Genomic DNA, 18,204 nt, shown 5'->3' with positions numbered 1-18,204 from the left:
ACGGCCTGCAAGACAGAGTTCCAAGACCAAGCCCACTGCTGAACAAAAATAACATTACGGCTTGTCTCAATTTTGCCAGAAAACATCTTGATGATCCCCAAGACCTTTGGGAAAATACTCTGTGGTCTGACAAGTCAAAAGTTGAACTTTTTGGAAGGTGTGCGTCCCATTACATCTGCCACATTTCAGCAAAAGAACATACCAGCAGTAAAATATGGTGGTGGTAGTGTGATGGTCTGGGGCTGTTTTGCTTCTTCAGGAAGACTTGCTGTGATAAATGAAACCATGAATTCTGCTGTCTACCAAAAAATCCTGAAGGAAAATGTCTGGCCATCTGTTGGTGACCTCAAGCTAAAACCAACTTGGTTTCTGTAGCAGGACAATGATCCAAAACACACCAGCAAGTCCACCTCTGAATGGCTGAAGAAAACAAAATGAAGACTTTGGAGTGGCCTGGTCAAAAGTCCTGATCTGAATCCTATTAAGATGCTGTGGCATGACCTTAAAAAGGCTGGAAAACCCACCAATGTGGCTGAATTACAACAATTCTGCAAAGATGAGTGGGTCAAAATCACAGTGCAAGTTATCGCAAACACTTGACTGCAGTTGTTGCTGCTAAGGGTGGCCCAACCAGTTATTAGGTTGAGGGGGCAATCACAGGGCAAGGTAGCTTTGGAAACATTTACGTGTGACAAACATGCAAAATATAAGAAATCAGGAAGAAACACTTTTTCCACACCACTTTATTCTTCATTCCTTGTGATGACAAAGCATTCTATATTCTGTACTCACTCGTCATCGGACAATGTTTCTGTCAACCATAACTTCTTAATTATATATTTAATATCTATTTATGAATGTATTTACATTTTATTTTCTCCTGTTGTAATAGTGATCTACACACAGTTAACTCTACTGTATGCATCCTTATCATTTTCTTCTATCATTACAAAAATTGGTAACGGGTACATGTTGAATACAGGAATAAACATTTTTTGTAATTGCTATGAAATGGAGAAGGGGAAGGGTTACATACTTTTCGGACATGTTGAATTGTGAATTGCTAGCGTGTTAAGTACAGTTATGGTGAGTATGAGTATGAGTATGACAAATCGAAATGAGAGTGTTGGTTTTTGCCGAGTTTGCGTCTTCAGTTTTTTCAGATACTGTATTTTTGTCAGATGTTACTACAATATGCTGAAGTATAATTACAAGCATTTCATACGAGAATTAAGCATTTAATTATCATTCATCTTTTCACTTTTCTAACATGTTGGAGTATATGCAAAATACCATTATAAAAACTGAGGCAGCAGACTTTGTGGAAATTTATATTTGTGTCATTCTCAAAACATTTGGCCATGACTGTACGCCAATGCAACCTGGCACGCATATTTGAGATAAATTAAAACCATTACCATTAACCATTACCAAACACACGCACATTTGACTTCTGATTTCAATATACTGTCTTCTCAGGTGACATTTCTGAACGAGGAGTCAGGCGAATACTTGTTCTACATCATTAATTTCAAGGTGACGGGTCCGGTAGACTTGTACAACATAGAATTGGTGGCGAATATCCGGGAGAAGACTTCGGCCACCATAGAAGTGGAGAACCCCCTCAGCACAGCAATCTGCCTCACTATTGACTGTAAATGCCCTGACATCAGTGCCCCGAGCCAACACATGGTCCCAGGACTATCAAAGGTAAATAAACTACTGCATGGGTTGTACACTGTGCTTTGTTTTTTTTCCAAGAACAGTTGTCTAAAAACTCTTTGTACGTATGTGCTCTCATTAGAGTGCGCTGACCTTCGACTACCAGCCTCTACGTGTTGGCGAGACGACTTCTCGACTGTCTCTATTTTGTAACGACCTAGGTTTCTTCCACTATGGTCTTCTTCTACGAGCTCTGCCTCAAGCGCCAGAGAAGACTCCTCGCTTCAGTGCTCCTCTGGGCAACAGCCACAGTGCTCCTATCAAGTTCCTCAATTACTCACACTTCAAAACAGAGTTTGCTTGCAAGGTTGGACAATATGATGTTGACGTTTAAGAAATATTATCCAAAGATGATGTTTTTCTGAAATAGCCTGTTATGTTTCTGTATTAATTATTTGCAATATATACCCTCACCCTCCTACAGACTGACTGCCCAGCCTTCATTGTGAACAAGAGTGTGGCCGCTTTGCCAGGCAACCAAACAGGCTCACAAGTCAGTGTGGAGGTGTGTTTCGAGCCATATCAACTGGGTGACGTGAGAGGCCAGCTGAACCTATCCTCTGGCATTGGTGGTGAATACGTCTTCCTGCTACATGGAGTTGGCCTGCCTCCCAAAACACAAGGCCCATTCAACATTCGGACTGGCAGAAGTGTCTCAATCCCCTTCAAGAACGTGTTCCTGCAGACCACAACCTTCTCTTTCCAGGTAGTTTAGGACTTTCATAACCCAGCCTCTACAAAATACCCAACAGTTAAAACAGTATGTAGCTGTCATCCACAAGAATATTTGTGAAATCAATCTGATGTTGGACCAGAGAGTGGACCTACTGGCTCACCGTCGATGCAAGGGGTGTCCAAAGCACCTTGAGGGCCGTTTACGGCTCATTGCTATTTTAAAATTGGACATTCTTAGAATAAAATTTAACAAGAAAACTAAAAAAAAAAACCAACAGAAATGGAAAATACGCAGTAATTTTACACAAATAAAGTCAAAATATTGAGAGAAAAAGTTGTAATCTAAAGAGAAAGTTGTAATTTTACGAGAATAACATACTACTACACACAATATTATGAGGAAAAGTAGTCGTAGCATAGAGTTAAAATGTGAAACAACAAAACAAAGAATAAAGTTGTAATTTTTGGAGAATTAGGTTGGGGGAAATGTAGTACTGTAGTGCTACAGGAATAATGTCAAAATTACAAGAGGAATTTACTACAAGGAGGTTGAAATATTTGGGAAATTAAAAAAAGAACAGCAAAAATGAAAAAAAAAAAATAGCAAAGACCAAAGTTGATACTAATAATGCACTTTTTCACCGATGTATATGACAAAGCTGAGATGCAGGCTATTTTTTCTTGAAATACCGTACTGTATGTATAACTTCTGAGCATATCAAACATGGGCTGGTTTACAAAAATATCAAAGTGTCCCTCACATCCTTAATATTCACGTCTTTTTTAGCATATGCCCCTTTGTGGAAGAAGTTTGGACACCCCAGATCTATGTGATAGGTCGTCCATAGTGCGGCCCGAGGGCCATTTTCCCACGCCTACAGCTACTGTTTTATTGGCCCCCAGCATAATGCATACTGTACAATAAAATTAATTCACTATTAATGAGAAATATTGCCAGATATTACGCTAATTTGCTATGTGATAGTATGGCAGTATGGACATGGGACACAATGAATGGATGGAATATGGTAGAAAGGAGAATTGTCCCAGACAACTTTATATTGCGCTCGGGTCATCAAAACAGACAGCATACACTGAATGAATAACAGACAATGAATGACAGAGATTCTGGCTTGCATTTCTGGCTTGCAGTTTTAGCATTTTTAATGCACAGAATGTATCAAAGTGGCCCCCCGCATCGTTCCGTTTTTCTGTATGCAACGCTGGCCTGATAAAGTTTGACGCCCCTGCTGTGGCAGTTCATCCCAAAGGTGCTTGATGGGCTTGATGTCAGGGTTCTGTGTGCAAGTTCTTCCACAGCGATGTCATCTAAGCATGTCTTTACGGGTCATGCTCCGGGACACAGGAACATAAAATGGCCTTGATAAAAAAAAAAAAAAAAAGTGTATGGATACTTTAGTACATGTAACTAAGCAGTTTTTGTCTCGCAGGTGGACAACCCTTGTTTTACAGTTAAAAAAGCGGACACCATCCCATCTAAAAAAATCCACAACATCCAAGTCTACTTTGTGGTTCCTGATGGAGGCTCACCAGGTCCATGGATTGGCAAATTGACCGTCTCCAACCAGTGCTCAGAGGGACAAAGTCAGGACAAAATCTGCTGGATTTATTACTTGAAGGGGAATCTGCTGGAGTCATCCTAGACTGTGGCAAACTTTTTTATCTATGATAATCATATTTTTCCGTTCTTATTTGCAACAATGCCTCACATATAGAATTGTAATATTGAATATAATGTGTTTGTTTACACGTGAGAGGTCTTTAGTGTTTCAATAGGTTATACTATATACACAAACGTGGCTGTGACTTGTACATATCATATATACACCACCAGTTAGTTGTCACATTTGTATGTAGTCCAATGGTTGTTTTTGCTTGTCCACTGGCAGATCAACTTTAAAGAACCAAGAAACGTTGGCCCTCCCAATCATGACAGGCTACACGTTCGACCACAGGAGGGCACTCATGTTTAATGGTTTCACAAATTACTCTTGTTTGTGACCAAAGTTCCAACCTTCCAATTGGGTCCACAGAAGAGGCAAGATCCTTTTTTTTTAAAGAAATGTGCAATGAAAAATATGCCTGGACAAAAAAACTTTAACAGTCACAAAACAATGCAGGTGCATTTTATTGTCTCACAAGTTGAGGCTATACCATATATGGGGGAGGGGGGGCGGTGAATGTCTGTCCCCTTGGTGGGGCATGATGGAAAATGACTGAGTTGCACTAGACTAGTGGTAATTTTCTTCTGGGCATCCTGCTCATGTCTTTAAAGATCCCTCAGGTCTGGCTCCCCTGGTGGTTCCGTGAACATGCAGCATTTTGGGGGCTGTGTGTCTTTTGGGCATTTGCAGCATTTTTTCGTCTTTGTTGTTAATGCTGTACGCTTTGTTTTTAATGTTGCAGCGTTTGTGGGATTGCAGACTTTGTAATTTGCAGCATTCGCTGTGTTTGTAAATTGGTTTTGGATCATTTCTTTGTTGCCGCACTTTTGACCCTGCCAGCCACCATATAAAATTGAGGTACTTTATGTATCGAGCCGTGATTATGGTACAGTGTTCCCTCGAAATCCACGAAGTAGCCAACTTTATTTGTTTATATTTATTATATATGTTTTAATGCCGTCAAACCCCTCACAATACACTTCATACACTTTTCTCAGACAGGCATTAACATTTTCTCACATTTTAAACACTCTCAAACTTCAAATTTCAAATCTACTAGGTCGTACACAATACGTTTTTAAGTGACTCGCGTATTCACTCCTCCGTAGCGTTTTTGTATCCTTGTTAAAACATATTGCTCCTGCCGTCGTCGTCCACCTCGTCCTACTTGTTGAACCGAAGATTCATTTAGCCGGTTTGCTGCTGCTGCTGCTTCTATTGTTTATTGGCGGTTAGCAAGCAGCTCACTCTTAGCTAGTTTGCTGCCGCCAGCACGAAGGAGATTGATTGACAATGGTCTACAGCCAGTCAGGATGCAGAACACAATGGGCGGGTTCTTCCTTAGCCAATAAGGACTGTTGTGGCTCCATATTTAGCCCCTGTGGGTTCCTAATAAACTAGTACAGGCACGTAAACATACTGAAATGAGGTGGAGCTGCACACGTCTTCAACATGAGTATACAACACCCTCTACTGGTTGCAGTTGTAAAATACAATAACAGACTCATACAACACAGCACCGATAGATCGCTGTAATACACCACAAGGAAGCAGCTCACAATGCACGTCCATATGCTGTTAAAAAATATGCAAAATTGCACTATAAAAAATCAGCAAAACAGCGAACGTGGGACAGGTGAACCAATGTAGCAAGGGAACACTATACCATTGCGCACCTAGACAATTTGCTCTTGCAAACCAGTACGCCATATACAGTAACAAGATAAAAATATACTTTGAAATCCACCACTAAATGCAGCTTTTATATTGTGTGCTTTTAGTTTTACAGTACTTTGGATTAAAAGGATTGTAAGTCACAGACAGAAGCCAACCTTGAACGCATCATGTTGAAAGAAATGATACATTGCAGTGAGCTGGCCCACATATTGAGTGTTAGAAACCGTCATGTAAATGCGGGAGGTGGTGGGTGTGTTTCGGGGTGGGGTTGTGATGTAACCCGGGAGGAAGGCGGTCGGGCGGGGGCTCGTCTCCCCCATAGCGCGCAGCATGATCGCTCCTGAGCAAAAGGATGTGTGAGCAGGCAGCGCGCTACTGTCGGGACGGAGTCCACAAACTGCTGAACAAAGAACAAGCCAAACTTCGAGCACAAGAAAGCCGCGAACAGCCCAAGCTCGTAACCAGTCAGGACAGCGAGCCCGAAACGGCAGCGCAGTCCGGAAACAGCGGAGCCCAGCCCGGTGGAATTGACGGGCTCGTCCGCTGGATCGTCACCAAAATGAGCGACAACAAGAACATCTCCAGCCGGGAGTACGCCTCCAGCAAGGAGGAGGTGGCCGTGGCTCAGGAGCAGTTCTTCGCCCCGGAACCGCGGAGAGGCATCTCCGTCATCCTGGATGTGAGTACCTAGATGCTACGCTGAGCTGGACCAAGACATCCAGTGAGCAGTGCGCACTTACGCACACTATCCGTTAACTGCAGTTAACACCATGGTGTACTGGAACTTAGCACACACTTTACATCTACAATTGTCCACCCCTAAAACATTTTACACGTTTTCCCGTGTCACTGACGGTCTAGTGGTTGACTCGCGTGGGATAGGCTCCAGCTTCTCTAGACCCTGAACAGGATGGATAGATAAATGCGGATCGATGGGTCGACATTCACTAGCTCAAGCACTGCGCATAAGAGGCGGTACGTTGTAGTGGTGTTTAACTACACTTCATTATACCGAGAGAGTGTGCGTGTTAGAGGATTTGGAAATACACGATAAAAACAGAATAAGAGCAGCTGTTATATTATAATAGCTGGTGCAGGTGTGCCTAATAATGTGACCGGCTAGTGTAGTTCAACTAACTAAAGAGTATCTTTAGTACCTTTGGAAATTGTGGCGTGAGGGGTTCTGGTTCTGGTCGTCACATTTGGTCCACTCACAGTGTTTAACAATGCTGTAGTAACTTGGTGACAGTTGGCAGCAACATGTCACGAGCGGAGTTATTGGTACTGTATATGGTTGACAAAACTGACTTTGTGCGCCTGGATCGTTTCCCAGTCATAACCACCCTGTGATTGACGGTGACCAGTCCAGGGTGTTCTCCGCCTTTCACCCTAAATAGGTTCCAGCTCCCTGCAACCCTGAATAGGATAATGGGTGGCTGGATGGAAGAGCTTGACATGAGTAAACACATTCAGTTTCCTTTGGCTATCAAAAAAGACACAATACACGATGTTTTTAATCTTGTCGTCCATGCATATTTAGCACATTTTCCTCGACAATGGCATGTACCACTTGTGAGATCACTCCTGACCGTAAATCTTCCTGGGTCTAAAGAAAAAAAGATGGCCAATAGCTGATCCAAACAGATAATTTTTGTTCTCCTGTTGGAAATAACTGTTGAAAATGTACACCAATTGACCATCATCTCTCTGTGCTTCCACCATTCATTTCTATAGCACTTATCGTCATTAGGGTCACAGGTTAGCTGGAACCTATCCCAGCTGACTTTGGGTGAGAACTGGGATACTCCCCGGACTGGTCAGCAATAACAGGACACATAGACGAACAACCATTCACTCACAATCACACGTGTGGACAATTTACAGACTCCTAATTTTTGGGATGTGGGAGGAAGCCCACATGCAGATGTTCCAATGGAGATTCCAACCCGGATCTCCTTACTGTGAGGCTAACCACTACGCCACCGTGATCCCCTTCTCTGTGGCGCATTAATGCACAATTTGCCAAAATAACGGCCCCACGCGGGATGCATGCCTTAGCTTTGACACATCTCACAGCCCACGTTATCTGCAAGTAGACTCGCTGTTGTATGCAGTGTAGTTGATGTCGATTCTATGAATGTGTAGCTGAAGCCTCATCTTAAAAATGACGCCGTAAAATAACACAGAGGTGCAACAGTTAATGAAAATGACTGTCTTACTGCGTCCAACCTCAGCAGCAAAGGCGCGCTACAAGAGGCCTTGCTTATGCAGCTCAAAGATCCAGCCTTTGGCATCAAGAGGTCATGAGAGTGGAAATACCAGACAGAAAATTACATCAGCTGATGAACAGCCGATTTCAATTTTAAGGTTGTTTGCAATAAATTGCTTACTCCATTTGTTTTTTTAATTCAATCCTCTTTCTTCTTTTCGGATTTTCAAACTGTACATTTAACCTCTTTAAAATCCAACACTGCAAAATGTAATTTTTTTTAAAGAGTTTATTCACACACATTAGCTTTGACTTTCGTAAAAATGTTTTGCCTCTTTTCTGATCTGTTGCGGACCAAACCACCAACTGTTTGATTCATATTGGCTTAGTCTGTCTAAGGCCTAACCCAGGGGTGTCCAAAGTGCGGCCCCGGGGCCATTTGCTGTCGGCAGCTTGGTTTTTATTGACCTGCAGGATGTTGTAAATATTGATTAAAGGAAAAAAAAAAAACCAACGAGGAAAACAGAGAACAAAAGGTGAAATGCGGTTAACAATTACTAATAGTACGCTTGGTCACCTATAACACAAAGCTGACTTTGCATGCATACAAAACAGCTTTTGTTTTTTTAGCCTTTTTACAAATAAAGAATATCAAAATGGGCCTTGCATTCTTTGGCTATATGGCCTTCACTGGAAAAAGATTACCGTATTTTCCGGACTATTAAATCGCTGGTCCTGCGATTTATACTCCGGAGCAACTTACATATGCTTTTTTTCACACTGACAGCCACGAGAGGGCGCTCCAGGCTTGCGTGCTAGTGTCTGCTACTCCTATCACTCCTGTACCACTGAAAATGTACAATGTAAACATCAATCTATCAAGACAACTGAGAAAGACGGAACACTAATACCCCTCCCCCCGCAGAAAAATCATATTCTGCAGATTACAAACTGCAAGTAAACTAGTTATGTTATGCCTTTTTACGCTTTAGTTATCTGAATAACGGTTAATGTGTTACGTTAACATACCGCCTATTCACGTTACTTTAACAGACGCCTATTTAGCCTATTCCGCGTCAAAATTTTGTATTTTTCATGGTCATATTTTGATGCAGTTTCACATGAGCACTGATAAATAGATAAGTAATCATCGTACGTGTATTTTATTCCAGTCTGATGTTGGCATTCTTTTGTATGAATGGCTTGAATGTGAGCTTCACAATTTATTGTCCGCTCACAACGGCTATGGTTTAAATCTGCGTATTAATTTATTACCAAACTGAAGGGGAAAGTTTAACAATCACGATAAAGCAGTACAAAAAGAAATACAACCCATGTTTAAGACTAATTTTCGGGGGAATCCCCACTCACAGTGACAGTTTTTCACTGCTGCGCCGTGCAGGGATTGGAACAGTAATATCAATGGCGTCTCACTTAACACTCTTAATGCACAAATTCATCATCAAACTTCCTTATTTGTTCATATGATGCACACAGAGCAATGAACAACTTTGTGCCGTGTCTCCTTTCTGCTCCATTCTCCTTTGCCATGAGGCGTTCAGGCGCACTCGGAATTTTGAGTGCTAAGCGCTAATTGTTTTTCATTTGTATTCACGGATTAGTACCCGCATGCGTACCCCACTTTGGCAGTATGTCATTAATAATTAATACGTTTTATTTTTACCGTATACCAAGGGTCAATAAAAAAGATAAGCTGTGGGACGAAAATGCCCCACGTGCTGCACTTTGGAAACCCCTTCCGTAATTGGTGCTTGTATTGAATCACAGAGAAGTCTGCACTTCCATTTGACACAGATCACCCAGAATCCCCACAACAGATCCAACTATGCAAAATGTTTTCACTTCCACGAGTTCTTTTTACAGTTTGGTTGTTTTCTACAGCTTTTGTGTTACTTTTCTCGATTCATGCATTCGTCACACCGATTGGCTGGTAACCTTTGTAAGGCCCTCCCGTCTTCAGCACTAAACCCACTGACATTTCCTGCTCCTCTTATCGTCGCATCTGCTTGAACTTTGAAATGTTAATCGTTTTTTCCCTTTTCCAATACTATTGACCCCAGCGTTATTGGTGAGAATCCCAGTCTCAGGGGTTTGAGTTATTACTTTGGTGTGTGTGTGTGTGTGTAGGTTTGTGTGTATGGGCCTCCAGGCTGCATTCTCCTCATTAAAGCCTTGCCGCTTGCCTGTTTCTTACCACCTTTTCTGTTTTTTAAAATTTTTTTACCAGTGTTTCTTTTCTTTCTGCTGTTAAAACTAATTGAATCCTTTGTTGCGCCTTCCTTTTTACCTCTACCCTGCAAGACAAAGTATCCATACCTTCATATAATATCGGCAAAAGTCAGGCAGGTCTCCCCTTTGCTTCATCCTTCTGTTGACGGTCATTTTTTTTGGTGGTGTTTCACTCACATATCGACATACACAGACACACGCCAGGCCTCCGTTGTAATATTCTCGCTCTCTTCAGTCATTTCTCTCTTCAGTAGCGCCATACTTTGCCGTTTTCTGCAGAATTGACTTCCGAGGCAGCAGCCTAAATGCAGAGCAATGCATAACAGCTTGGCATTTAAAAAAATGGGGCATTTCATCAATTTATCACTCTATCTTTGTTACCAGGCAGAAAATCTCAAATCTGTCTCGAGCACTTCCTCTTCGTCAGAGTCAGAAGGTTTCAGGTTTGGAGGTTGCATGTTCTCCCTGTGCAGGGTTTCCGCTACATGTCATTGATCGTCATGGTGCGCCACAAAACACCTTCAAAATTATTATTTTTTTAACTTGAAAACAATCTTAAGTAATATATTGTATGAATCTCTATATGTGATATATAGATGCACATACAGCTTATTATTTCAGCACATTTTGACCACAATTAGTTTGAAAACAATTTAAAATATCATAAAAATGTTTCACTGCACTTTATTTTGACAAGCTTGCACCGGAATCGCCTGTCTGCCTTGTTGGCACTCATGCATGTGACCAGATATGCGACACGTCTTGTGTTGGCTTTCACTTTGTTTGTTATTATCAGGAGAATGAACAATAGCCCGTACAATGTGGAGTCAATTGACGGCAGCTTGTCACATGCTAAGCCTATCTATGCCAGCGGGTGTGATCGCTCGTTTCAATATCACTCCACTTTCTGGCCTCTTTGTTTACATGCCTGGCTGGCGGCATCTAGCTAGCTTGGAGCTACATGGGATACATCAATCATCGATCTTGTTGTCCTTGTAAAACTTATGGCTTGTCTTGGAAACACTAGTTGTGTGTCGAAGTTGTGCACCTGAAACACACAGTGTGTACAGCTTTAGACAGTGACGCTATCACGGGGGTCGCCGTAGCTCACCAGTTGAGTAGTTCACCAAAGATGATTTGCTTCACCTAGTATTTTTAGTTTTAAGTGTTCTATTCAAACATGACACCTGTATTTAATGACAAATGAGCACACTGAGTGGAGATTTTTGCTTTGTAAATAAAGTACAATTTGAATGTTGGCAGTGCTCTCAGCAACTTTGCCATTAAATTAACAGTTTGCAATGTTCTCGGTTCATGTTCCGGTAGTCGTTGGAAAAAGGTAAATATTTGTCATTTAAAAAAAAAAGCAGTCCACCCGATAGGCAGCCCACCACCACAGCTTAAAAATGGCTTCTCTGTGGGTACTCCACACGTATGAAAGGTTAACTGAGGCCTGAGTTGTCAAAAGGTGTTATTGTGAATGGTTCTCGATCCTTCAGCTTTGATGGGCTCCAGTTTCTTGCAAAGCTGGTGTAAATCCACTGGTGCATGAAGTACCGTTGAACAGGTAGACTCAGGAAAACGTCAGCAGTTGATGACGGAAAGGGTTGTGAGAGCTGTAAAGAAAGACCCTAAAATGACTATTTTGGTGACATTAGCAACAACCTACAGAGGGCAGGAATAAAGGTATCACTAACTACTGTTCATTGTAGACTTCATGAACAAAAGTACAATGGCTACACCAGAAAATACAAACCACTCATTAGCAACAAGAATAGGATGGCCAGGCTGGAATTTGCCAAAAAGTCCAGAGAGGAGCCTTAAAAATTCGGAGACATAAGTTTTTTGGACTGATGAATTTACATTTTTACTGTTTACATCAGTACTGGTAACCTTATGATACCGAGTTTTGGTACGCATCCCTAGTGGGTGGTAGACAATGGATGAAGAAAATGATGGACCTTTGGCCCCATGAGATGGCAGCTGTTCCTCCTTAAAGCTATTTTTATAGACAAGCTATGAATCAAAACATCCACACTAATACTTTTCCAAGTTAATTAATGCATGAAATGAATTTGTCACTCACAGACTACCTCTGTGCATCACATTCTGGCTTACATCCAATCTGTTTACTTCATCAGTGGTTCTCCTAAATGCATTTTCTGTGTGTGTTTTGCTTTTCCAAAGTGCAGCTTCCTGGCAGAGGAACACGCAGCAATCTAAAAACACTGATGAAAGAAACCAGCCTCTGTGCTCTCAATACCAGAGAGACCAAAGCATTCGCTTGTGCTATGAATTCATTGCCAGGGTTATGCACGTATATGTGGTGTGTGTGTGTGTGTGTGTGTGTGTGTGTGTGTGTTTGGAAGAGAGAGCATATATCATCATGCAGTTATGCAGATGTGGACGTGTGGACATGAACATACAAGCACATACAGCGCTGCAAAAGTGCATCCCTTGACAGAAGGGAGTCATCTTCGTATTCGTGGGAATTGGGAAGTGTGCCAAGTATACATATGGACCAGTGGATTTTCCTCATTCGATTTTACCTTGCCTCACTGTGCTTTGTCTACTGCTGCAGTATCGAGCGTTGAGTGTTCACAGTCACTTTGGCTTCTTTACTTCATTGGTTACAGGACAAATACTTCTTGTGCATCAAATAACCCAGTCCATGGAACAGCTGTAACTTGTACTTATTGAAGGAAACAACTGTATCAAAAAGTCTTGAATAACATTGTTGACAGTTATGGATAGTTCAAAATGACGAAACGCAACAAACACACAAGTAATTTGGCACATTAAGATGTAACCGATTTAACTGATGAAACCATATTTCAGTAGTTGCTGTAATCATTTCAGTTTCTTTCTCGTTTCCCCATCATCCTGAATAGCAGTCTGTGAAATTTTTTAGCACCATCCCCAGTGAGAGAGTTTGTTAACTTCATTTTTGCAACTTCGTTTTCACAACTAGTGATCACGAGCGCCCAACTTTGACTCCAGTGTGACATCAGAACAAAACAAATGTCTTTTAATGTTTTATTTTGAATAAAATAATAAGCCCTTATTTACAAAATCGCTATGAATTGATATACATTTGATTTAGTTAGTTAGTTATTTACAAAATGTAAAAAAAAAAAATTATCATTGCTTGTGAAAGTTTTGGTGGTTGCGGCCCCCCAAATATAACATCCTGGTTTGCATGCAGTTGTCGAGAGATAAATATGGAAACTTGTATCTGCTAAATGTAGCTATCATCACACAGACATGCTAAAACCAACGTTCTTGTCATTCTTGTCAAAAGGTTGTCAAGGTATGATGACAAACCATGAAAAAAACATTCCATTGATACTAATTCCTGTTTTCTTTGTGTTCACAGATCTTCAGAAGAGCCGACAAAGATGGTGAGTGGATTTGTTCATTTATTAGACTGATTTTAGAAGATAATATGCCTTTTATGGGCATTGCTCTGCGTAGTTTTGTCAGAAACATCACATACCGTTGTCCCTGGCTATGTCACGGTTCGAATATTGCTCCCTCACTACTACTCACTAAGTAACAAAATATTGAACGACAAGTTACATGTAGTATTCTGGTCACCAGGCATCAGTAATATTATGAGACATGACATTAGATCACATTAACTTTCACACTGCATGGAGACTGGCTACTGAGCCAGCAGAACCGAGCCGACATGCCATGACTGAGATCGAGTGAAAAAAAGATCATCCTCTCATTCTGTGTGGAAGTGGTAACTTTTTGGCTTCTTTGTCCTTCTTCCCCACTCCATTTGAAACACGTTCTTAAGTTTCGATTAAGTAAATTGGACAGGCTAAATAGTTATGACCCTGCAGAGATCCCATAGCCTGTACAATGTGACGCAAACAAAGAATAACAGGAGTGTAAAAGTGACTACCGGGGTGTTATTTCATGTCTGCAGGGCTTTAATAATGTTAAAACCCGTATTTAGAAAGTCATGAACAGGTTTTCCGCTCTAACTAGGAAAATATTCTGTTTATTAATATTGAATCCTACTTGGCTTGGCTCCAGAATACCCCTGCGACCCCAATGAGGACAAGAATCGTACTTGGCGGAAATTCACTTATCGCGGCAGGGTCTGGAACCAGTTAAGCGCGATAAAGGAGGGATGACGTTATATGACTGTATGTTAAAGATAAGTAACTGATCAACTTTATATGAAAGAGCAATACGTGCTTTTCATTTTTTCTGTATAATTTCCTTGCTCAGTGAGAAAAATCCAGTCGTGGGCTTGAACAGGTGCATCAGTGTTGGCATGTGGGTGAAAATGTTGTCCCCCCCCCCACCCTTGAGAGAAGCTGTAACTCTCTCATGAACGCCTTGACTGTGCTGTGCATTCCATGCACAAAAAGACCCTTGCATTTCAGCTTGAGATTCAGTTCATTCATTTGAGCAGCAAAACCAAGATCTGTCAGCCAGTCTGCATCTGAAAACTGTCATTCCCCTTCCTGACACAGAACTCCCACAGCTCCTCTCTCAAGTGCCAGAAACCTTTCAGCACTTTGCTCAAGCTTTTCCTCCAAAGGTGCATTAACTGTCTGTGATTCAATGCTCCTGCTCTGAATACGTTTTAGAACTATTTAGTTACAACGTTTAGTCAACAACATGGTCCTTTATAACACTGATTTACACACCTGATGTACAACACAATGCAAAAATACCAATTTCTGCTCAGGGTTAGCTCAATGTCACTTTGTCTTGCGTTGTCTTTGAAACACCGCGATGGAGTGAGGGAGCGATGTTCAAGCTGCGATGCAGCAAGTGTACATGGGTTCTGGTTTATTTTCTATTTATTGTGGTATCAAATAAGTATCGAATCGTGGAAATGCACAGGAGCACATACTCAAATGGTCCCTTTGTCTTCGGGCGTATCAGGGCAGCAGAGTCCATCATAAACTCTCCGTCGAGTTCACTTTTTCTAGCGATTTTGCGAGATATGACATAACTTCTCTTGACAGCTGCTTCTCTGTGTGTGCAAAGTTTTGAAAAAAAGTCCCTGTCATCTTTGCAGCTTGGTTAGGAAATCCCCTAACTCCTCTGCACACTCCCCATCAGTCTTTCATGAATTTCTCATCGTGTTTGGCCACGTATTGGTGATTCAGATTGTAATCCTTGAACAAAGCAACATGTGTGCCGCAAATGAAGCACACAGCTTTACTTTTGATGACCTCTGTAAATAAATATTTAGCACTCCATGTCTTTGTATAAAATGCGGCATTTGGTAAGGTGTTTTCTTTTTTTAATGCGGGCTGACACTTTTAGGAGTAGCTAGCATCACCTTATGGGCTTGACTGACAATTCTGCCACCCCGACAATGAAATCACTGCTCTGTATTAAATATGAAGTACATATTTGTCTTTCCGATTCACCTATAAATACATTCCATAAATAATGTTCGGAATTTAAAATTTGAAGGACTTAGAGCAGGGATGTCCAAACTTTTTCCACCATATCGAAAAACAACGGATGCGGGGAGGAGGGGCCCTTTGATACTGTATCTTTATGCATTTTTTTTATTTTGTAAAAAGGCTAAAACAAACTTGATATATATTCAAAGACACAGTGTTTTTTTAATTGTTTCTTATTATCAGTTATTACCGGTGATGCTTTAGCCTCTTCTCTTTACATTTTGCCTTTTTTTCTATTTTTCCCATTTTTGCAAGTTTTCCTTGGTTTAATTTTATTTCTCCAATATGCCGTGAGCCAGTAAAGACGGGCCGCAAATGGTCGCACTTTGGACACCCCTGGTTTAGGGTGTACTCTCCCATTTATCCGGGTTACACTACCAATGCATTACATATAAAATATAACATAATATTAGCCCATTATCTGATCTAATGGGACACGGCTTCTAATGCAGATTAGCCACTGCTGTTATCTTCCCTGGAGCAGCTGTACTAAAGATGGAGCACCTCTCTCCCTTCAGCCCTGCTGTGGTTGTTCCTTACTGCACAGCTTAATGATAACGGTCTCTTCGGTACTGGTGCAGAAACACAGTGTCAAAAGAGTAGGAGTTTTCTACTGTGGGAAAGGATGGCTATTATGAGGAAACTTTGATGTATGAAAAGTAGAGTGGAAAGGAAGAACCAACGAGGAGCTAATTTTAGCTCCCTTCTCTTGGGAGAAGCCCGGGTAACTGTTTTAATGAGAGGGACATGGGGTTGCTAGAAGGAAGAGAAGAGGTAAAAAGAAAGGAAGGTACATGGTAGGGAGTGTCACAGAGGGATGCGCAGGAAGCCAGAAGTGACAAAAAATGGAGAAGGAAATGAGTGTCGTGTAGTAGAGTGTGCTGTACATTATGCAGTACTGTTTACAGCAAATGCATACAACTTGCTTCAGTAAGCCTTTTTGTACTCGTACTCGTGTGTAATAGAAGCTGAAAGTATTGTTGGCCCAAACATGCTCAAGTCACTGTTCATGGTTGATGCTGACACAAGTGTCTGACGAGTACTTTTAAGTGCGGTCCGCATTTCACCTTTAATACAAAAGGCATTTTCAATTCTGGTTTTTAAAATGTTAACCTTTTCTTGACCTGTTTCTGAAAAAAAAAAAAAACAGGGTTCTTAGTAAACACATTAACACATTTCCACAAGAAGAGTGGGTATTTAATCAAGCGAATTCTGTAGTGCAAACACAACAGAATCACGAATCCCTGACAGCTGTTTTTGAGCAATACACATTTACGAATCTTACTCCGACAAATTTTTGAAGATCTGGACATATTGGACTCCAGTCAACAGTTTTTGAACATCAAAAACCAAAGGGGGTCCTTGCCATCAGCAACAATCCCTATGCCAGACAAAAACACATCTTTCCTTTTTCTTTGCGTTCTAGATAGCTGCCTAGCTGTCTTTCCCTTTTCTTTGCTATTAACCAAGCCATAGCAACATTGTTATTAGGGATTGGTGCTGAAAACGGTACTTTTTATAGACACTGATCATCACTGTCCCTGAAAGTTTCCTGCGACTGTTTACCAGGTCAGCAAATTTTAATAATTGTGATTTTAAGAATAAAGGGTTTGTATGTTTTTTATAAGCGGCATTATGGATTAGCCTAACTGTTAGTGAGTGAAGTTTACTCTTATCGTTATTTCCCCATGTCCCCTCACAATAAGTTAGATATGGTAAAACTAGAGAACAATAGAGAGTATGCCGTTATTTTTGGTCCAGAACGAATTTTGCTTTGTTCAGTATAGAAGTATTTCTTGCCCCTTAATGTTGCATGTTTTTAATGTGGGATTTCCAATTCATTTTGTCATCTATTGTCATGCCTAGAAATTTATTTTCAGTCACTCTGTCAGTGTCTACGCCGTTTTTGTATTAGCGCATATCCTTTATGTTGTTACCAAATAACATGATTTAGTTTTTACTTGCGTTCAGGGATAGTCTGTTTTTATGAAATGATTATTATACAGTATATATAGTTATTTCATCTGTGACTTTATTAGCTCCTGTGTGCTTTGTCCAGAACAAACTGTAGTAGTATTGCCTGCAAAGCTATGTGTCGGACTGTGTATGTAGCTGTAATATCAATATGTGCTCCATGTATCAGAATCAGTATCATCGTGACTTACTCGTTGGACAGTTGTCAGTCTAGTCCAGCTGGCCTGGGGCGTCTTGTCCAGTTGATTTTGGGTAGGTGGAAAAAAAGTTTACCACTGCGGGGTTTGTTAGTGATAACAATTCTTCATTGTGATGTGGTCTCTTGGAATAGTGTCCTCCTTGCCAGATACACAAAGTCTTTCCATGACAGCAAAACTGTGTGCCACTCAGTGCAGCAGAAGCACTTGATTTCTGTCGGCATGACTTGGCAAGCTCCATATTTACCCCACCAAGTCATGCCTGTCCTGACTCTTTTGGCCCCCGTCTGCTCCGATGTTTCTCTTCTTGCCCGCTCAGCTTCTAAAACCTGTAGCTCATCCTCTGTGTATTCAGACTTAAAGAGATCAGG

At 41.2% G+C, this 18,204-nt stretch overlaps 2 protein-coding genes across 2 annotated transcripts in view; both read left to right on the top strand.

The window, feature by feature from the left end:
* The window catches only part of hydin (HYDIN axonemal central pair apparatus protein), a 65,288-nt gene extending 60,741 nt beyond the window's left edge, over positions 1–4,547 (top strand). The window contains exons 88-91 of the mRNA XM_054777622.1: positions 1,480–1,710; positions 1,805–2,029; positions 2,147–2,428; positions 3,849–4,547. Of these exons, the coding sequence (XP_054633597.1) occupies positions 1,480–1,710; positions 1,805–2,029; positions 2,147–2,428; positions 3,849–4,061 (951 nt within the window). The 3' untranslated portion in view covers positions 4,062–4,547. The remainder of the gene's footprint in view (positions 1–1,479; positions 1,711–1,804; positions 2,030–2,146; positions 2,429–3,848) is intronic.
* Positions 4,548–6,055: 1,508 nt separating this feature from the next.
* necab2 (N-terminal EF-hand calcium binding protein 2) overlaps positions 6,056–18,204 on the top strand; it is a 115,898-nt gene continuing 103,749 nt past the window's right edge. Inside the window, exons 1-2 of the mRNA XM_054776020.1 lie at positions 6,056–6,438; positions 13,595–13,619. Of these exons, the coding sequence (XP_054631995.1) occupies positions 6,112–6,438; positions 13,595–13,619 (352 nt within the window). The 5' untranslated portion in view covers positions 6,056–6,111. The remainder of the gene's footprint in view (positions 6,439–13,594; positions 13,620–18,204) is intronic.

This window comes from Dunckerocampus dactyliophorus, chromosome 5 (assembly GCF_027744805.1).
Source record: "Dunckerocampus dactyliophorus isolate RoL2022-P2 chromosome 5, RoL_Ddac_1.1, whole genome shotgun sequence".
NCBI classification, from domain to species: domain Eukaryota; kingdom Metazoa; phylum Chordata; class Actinopteri; order Syngnathiformes; family Syngnathidae; genus Dunckerocampus; species Dunckerocampus dactyliophorus.
This window is presented reverse-complemented; position numbering and strand designations above follow the sequence as displayed.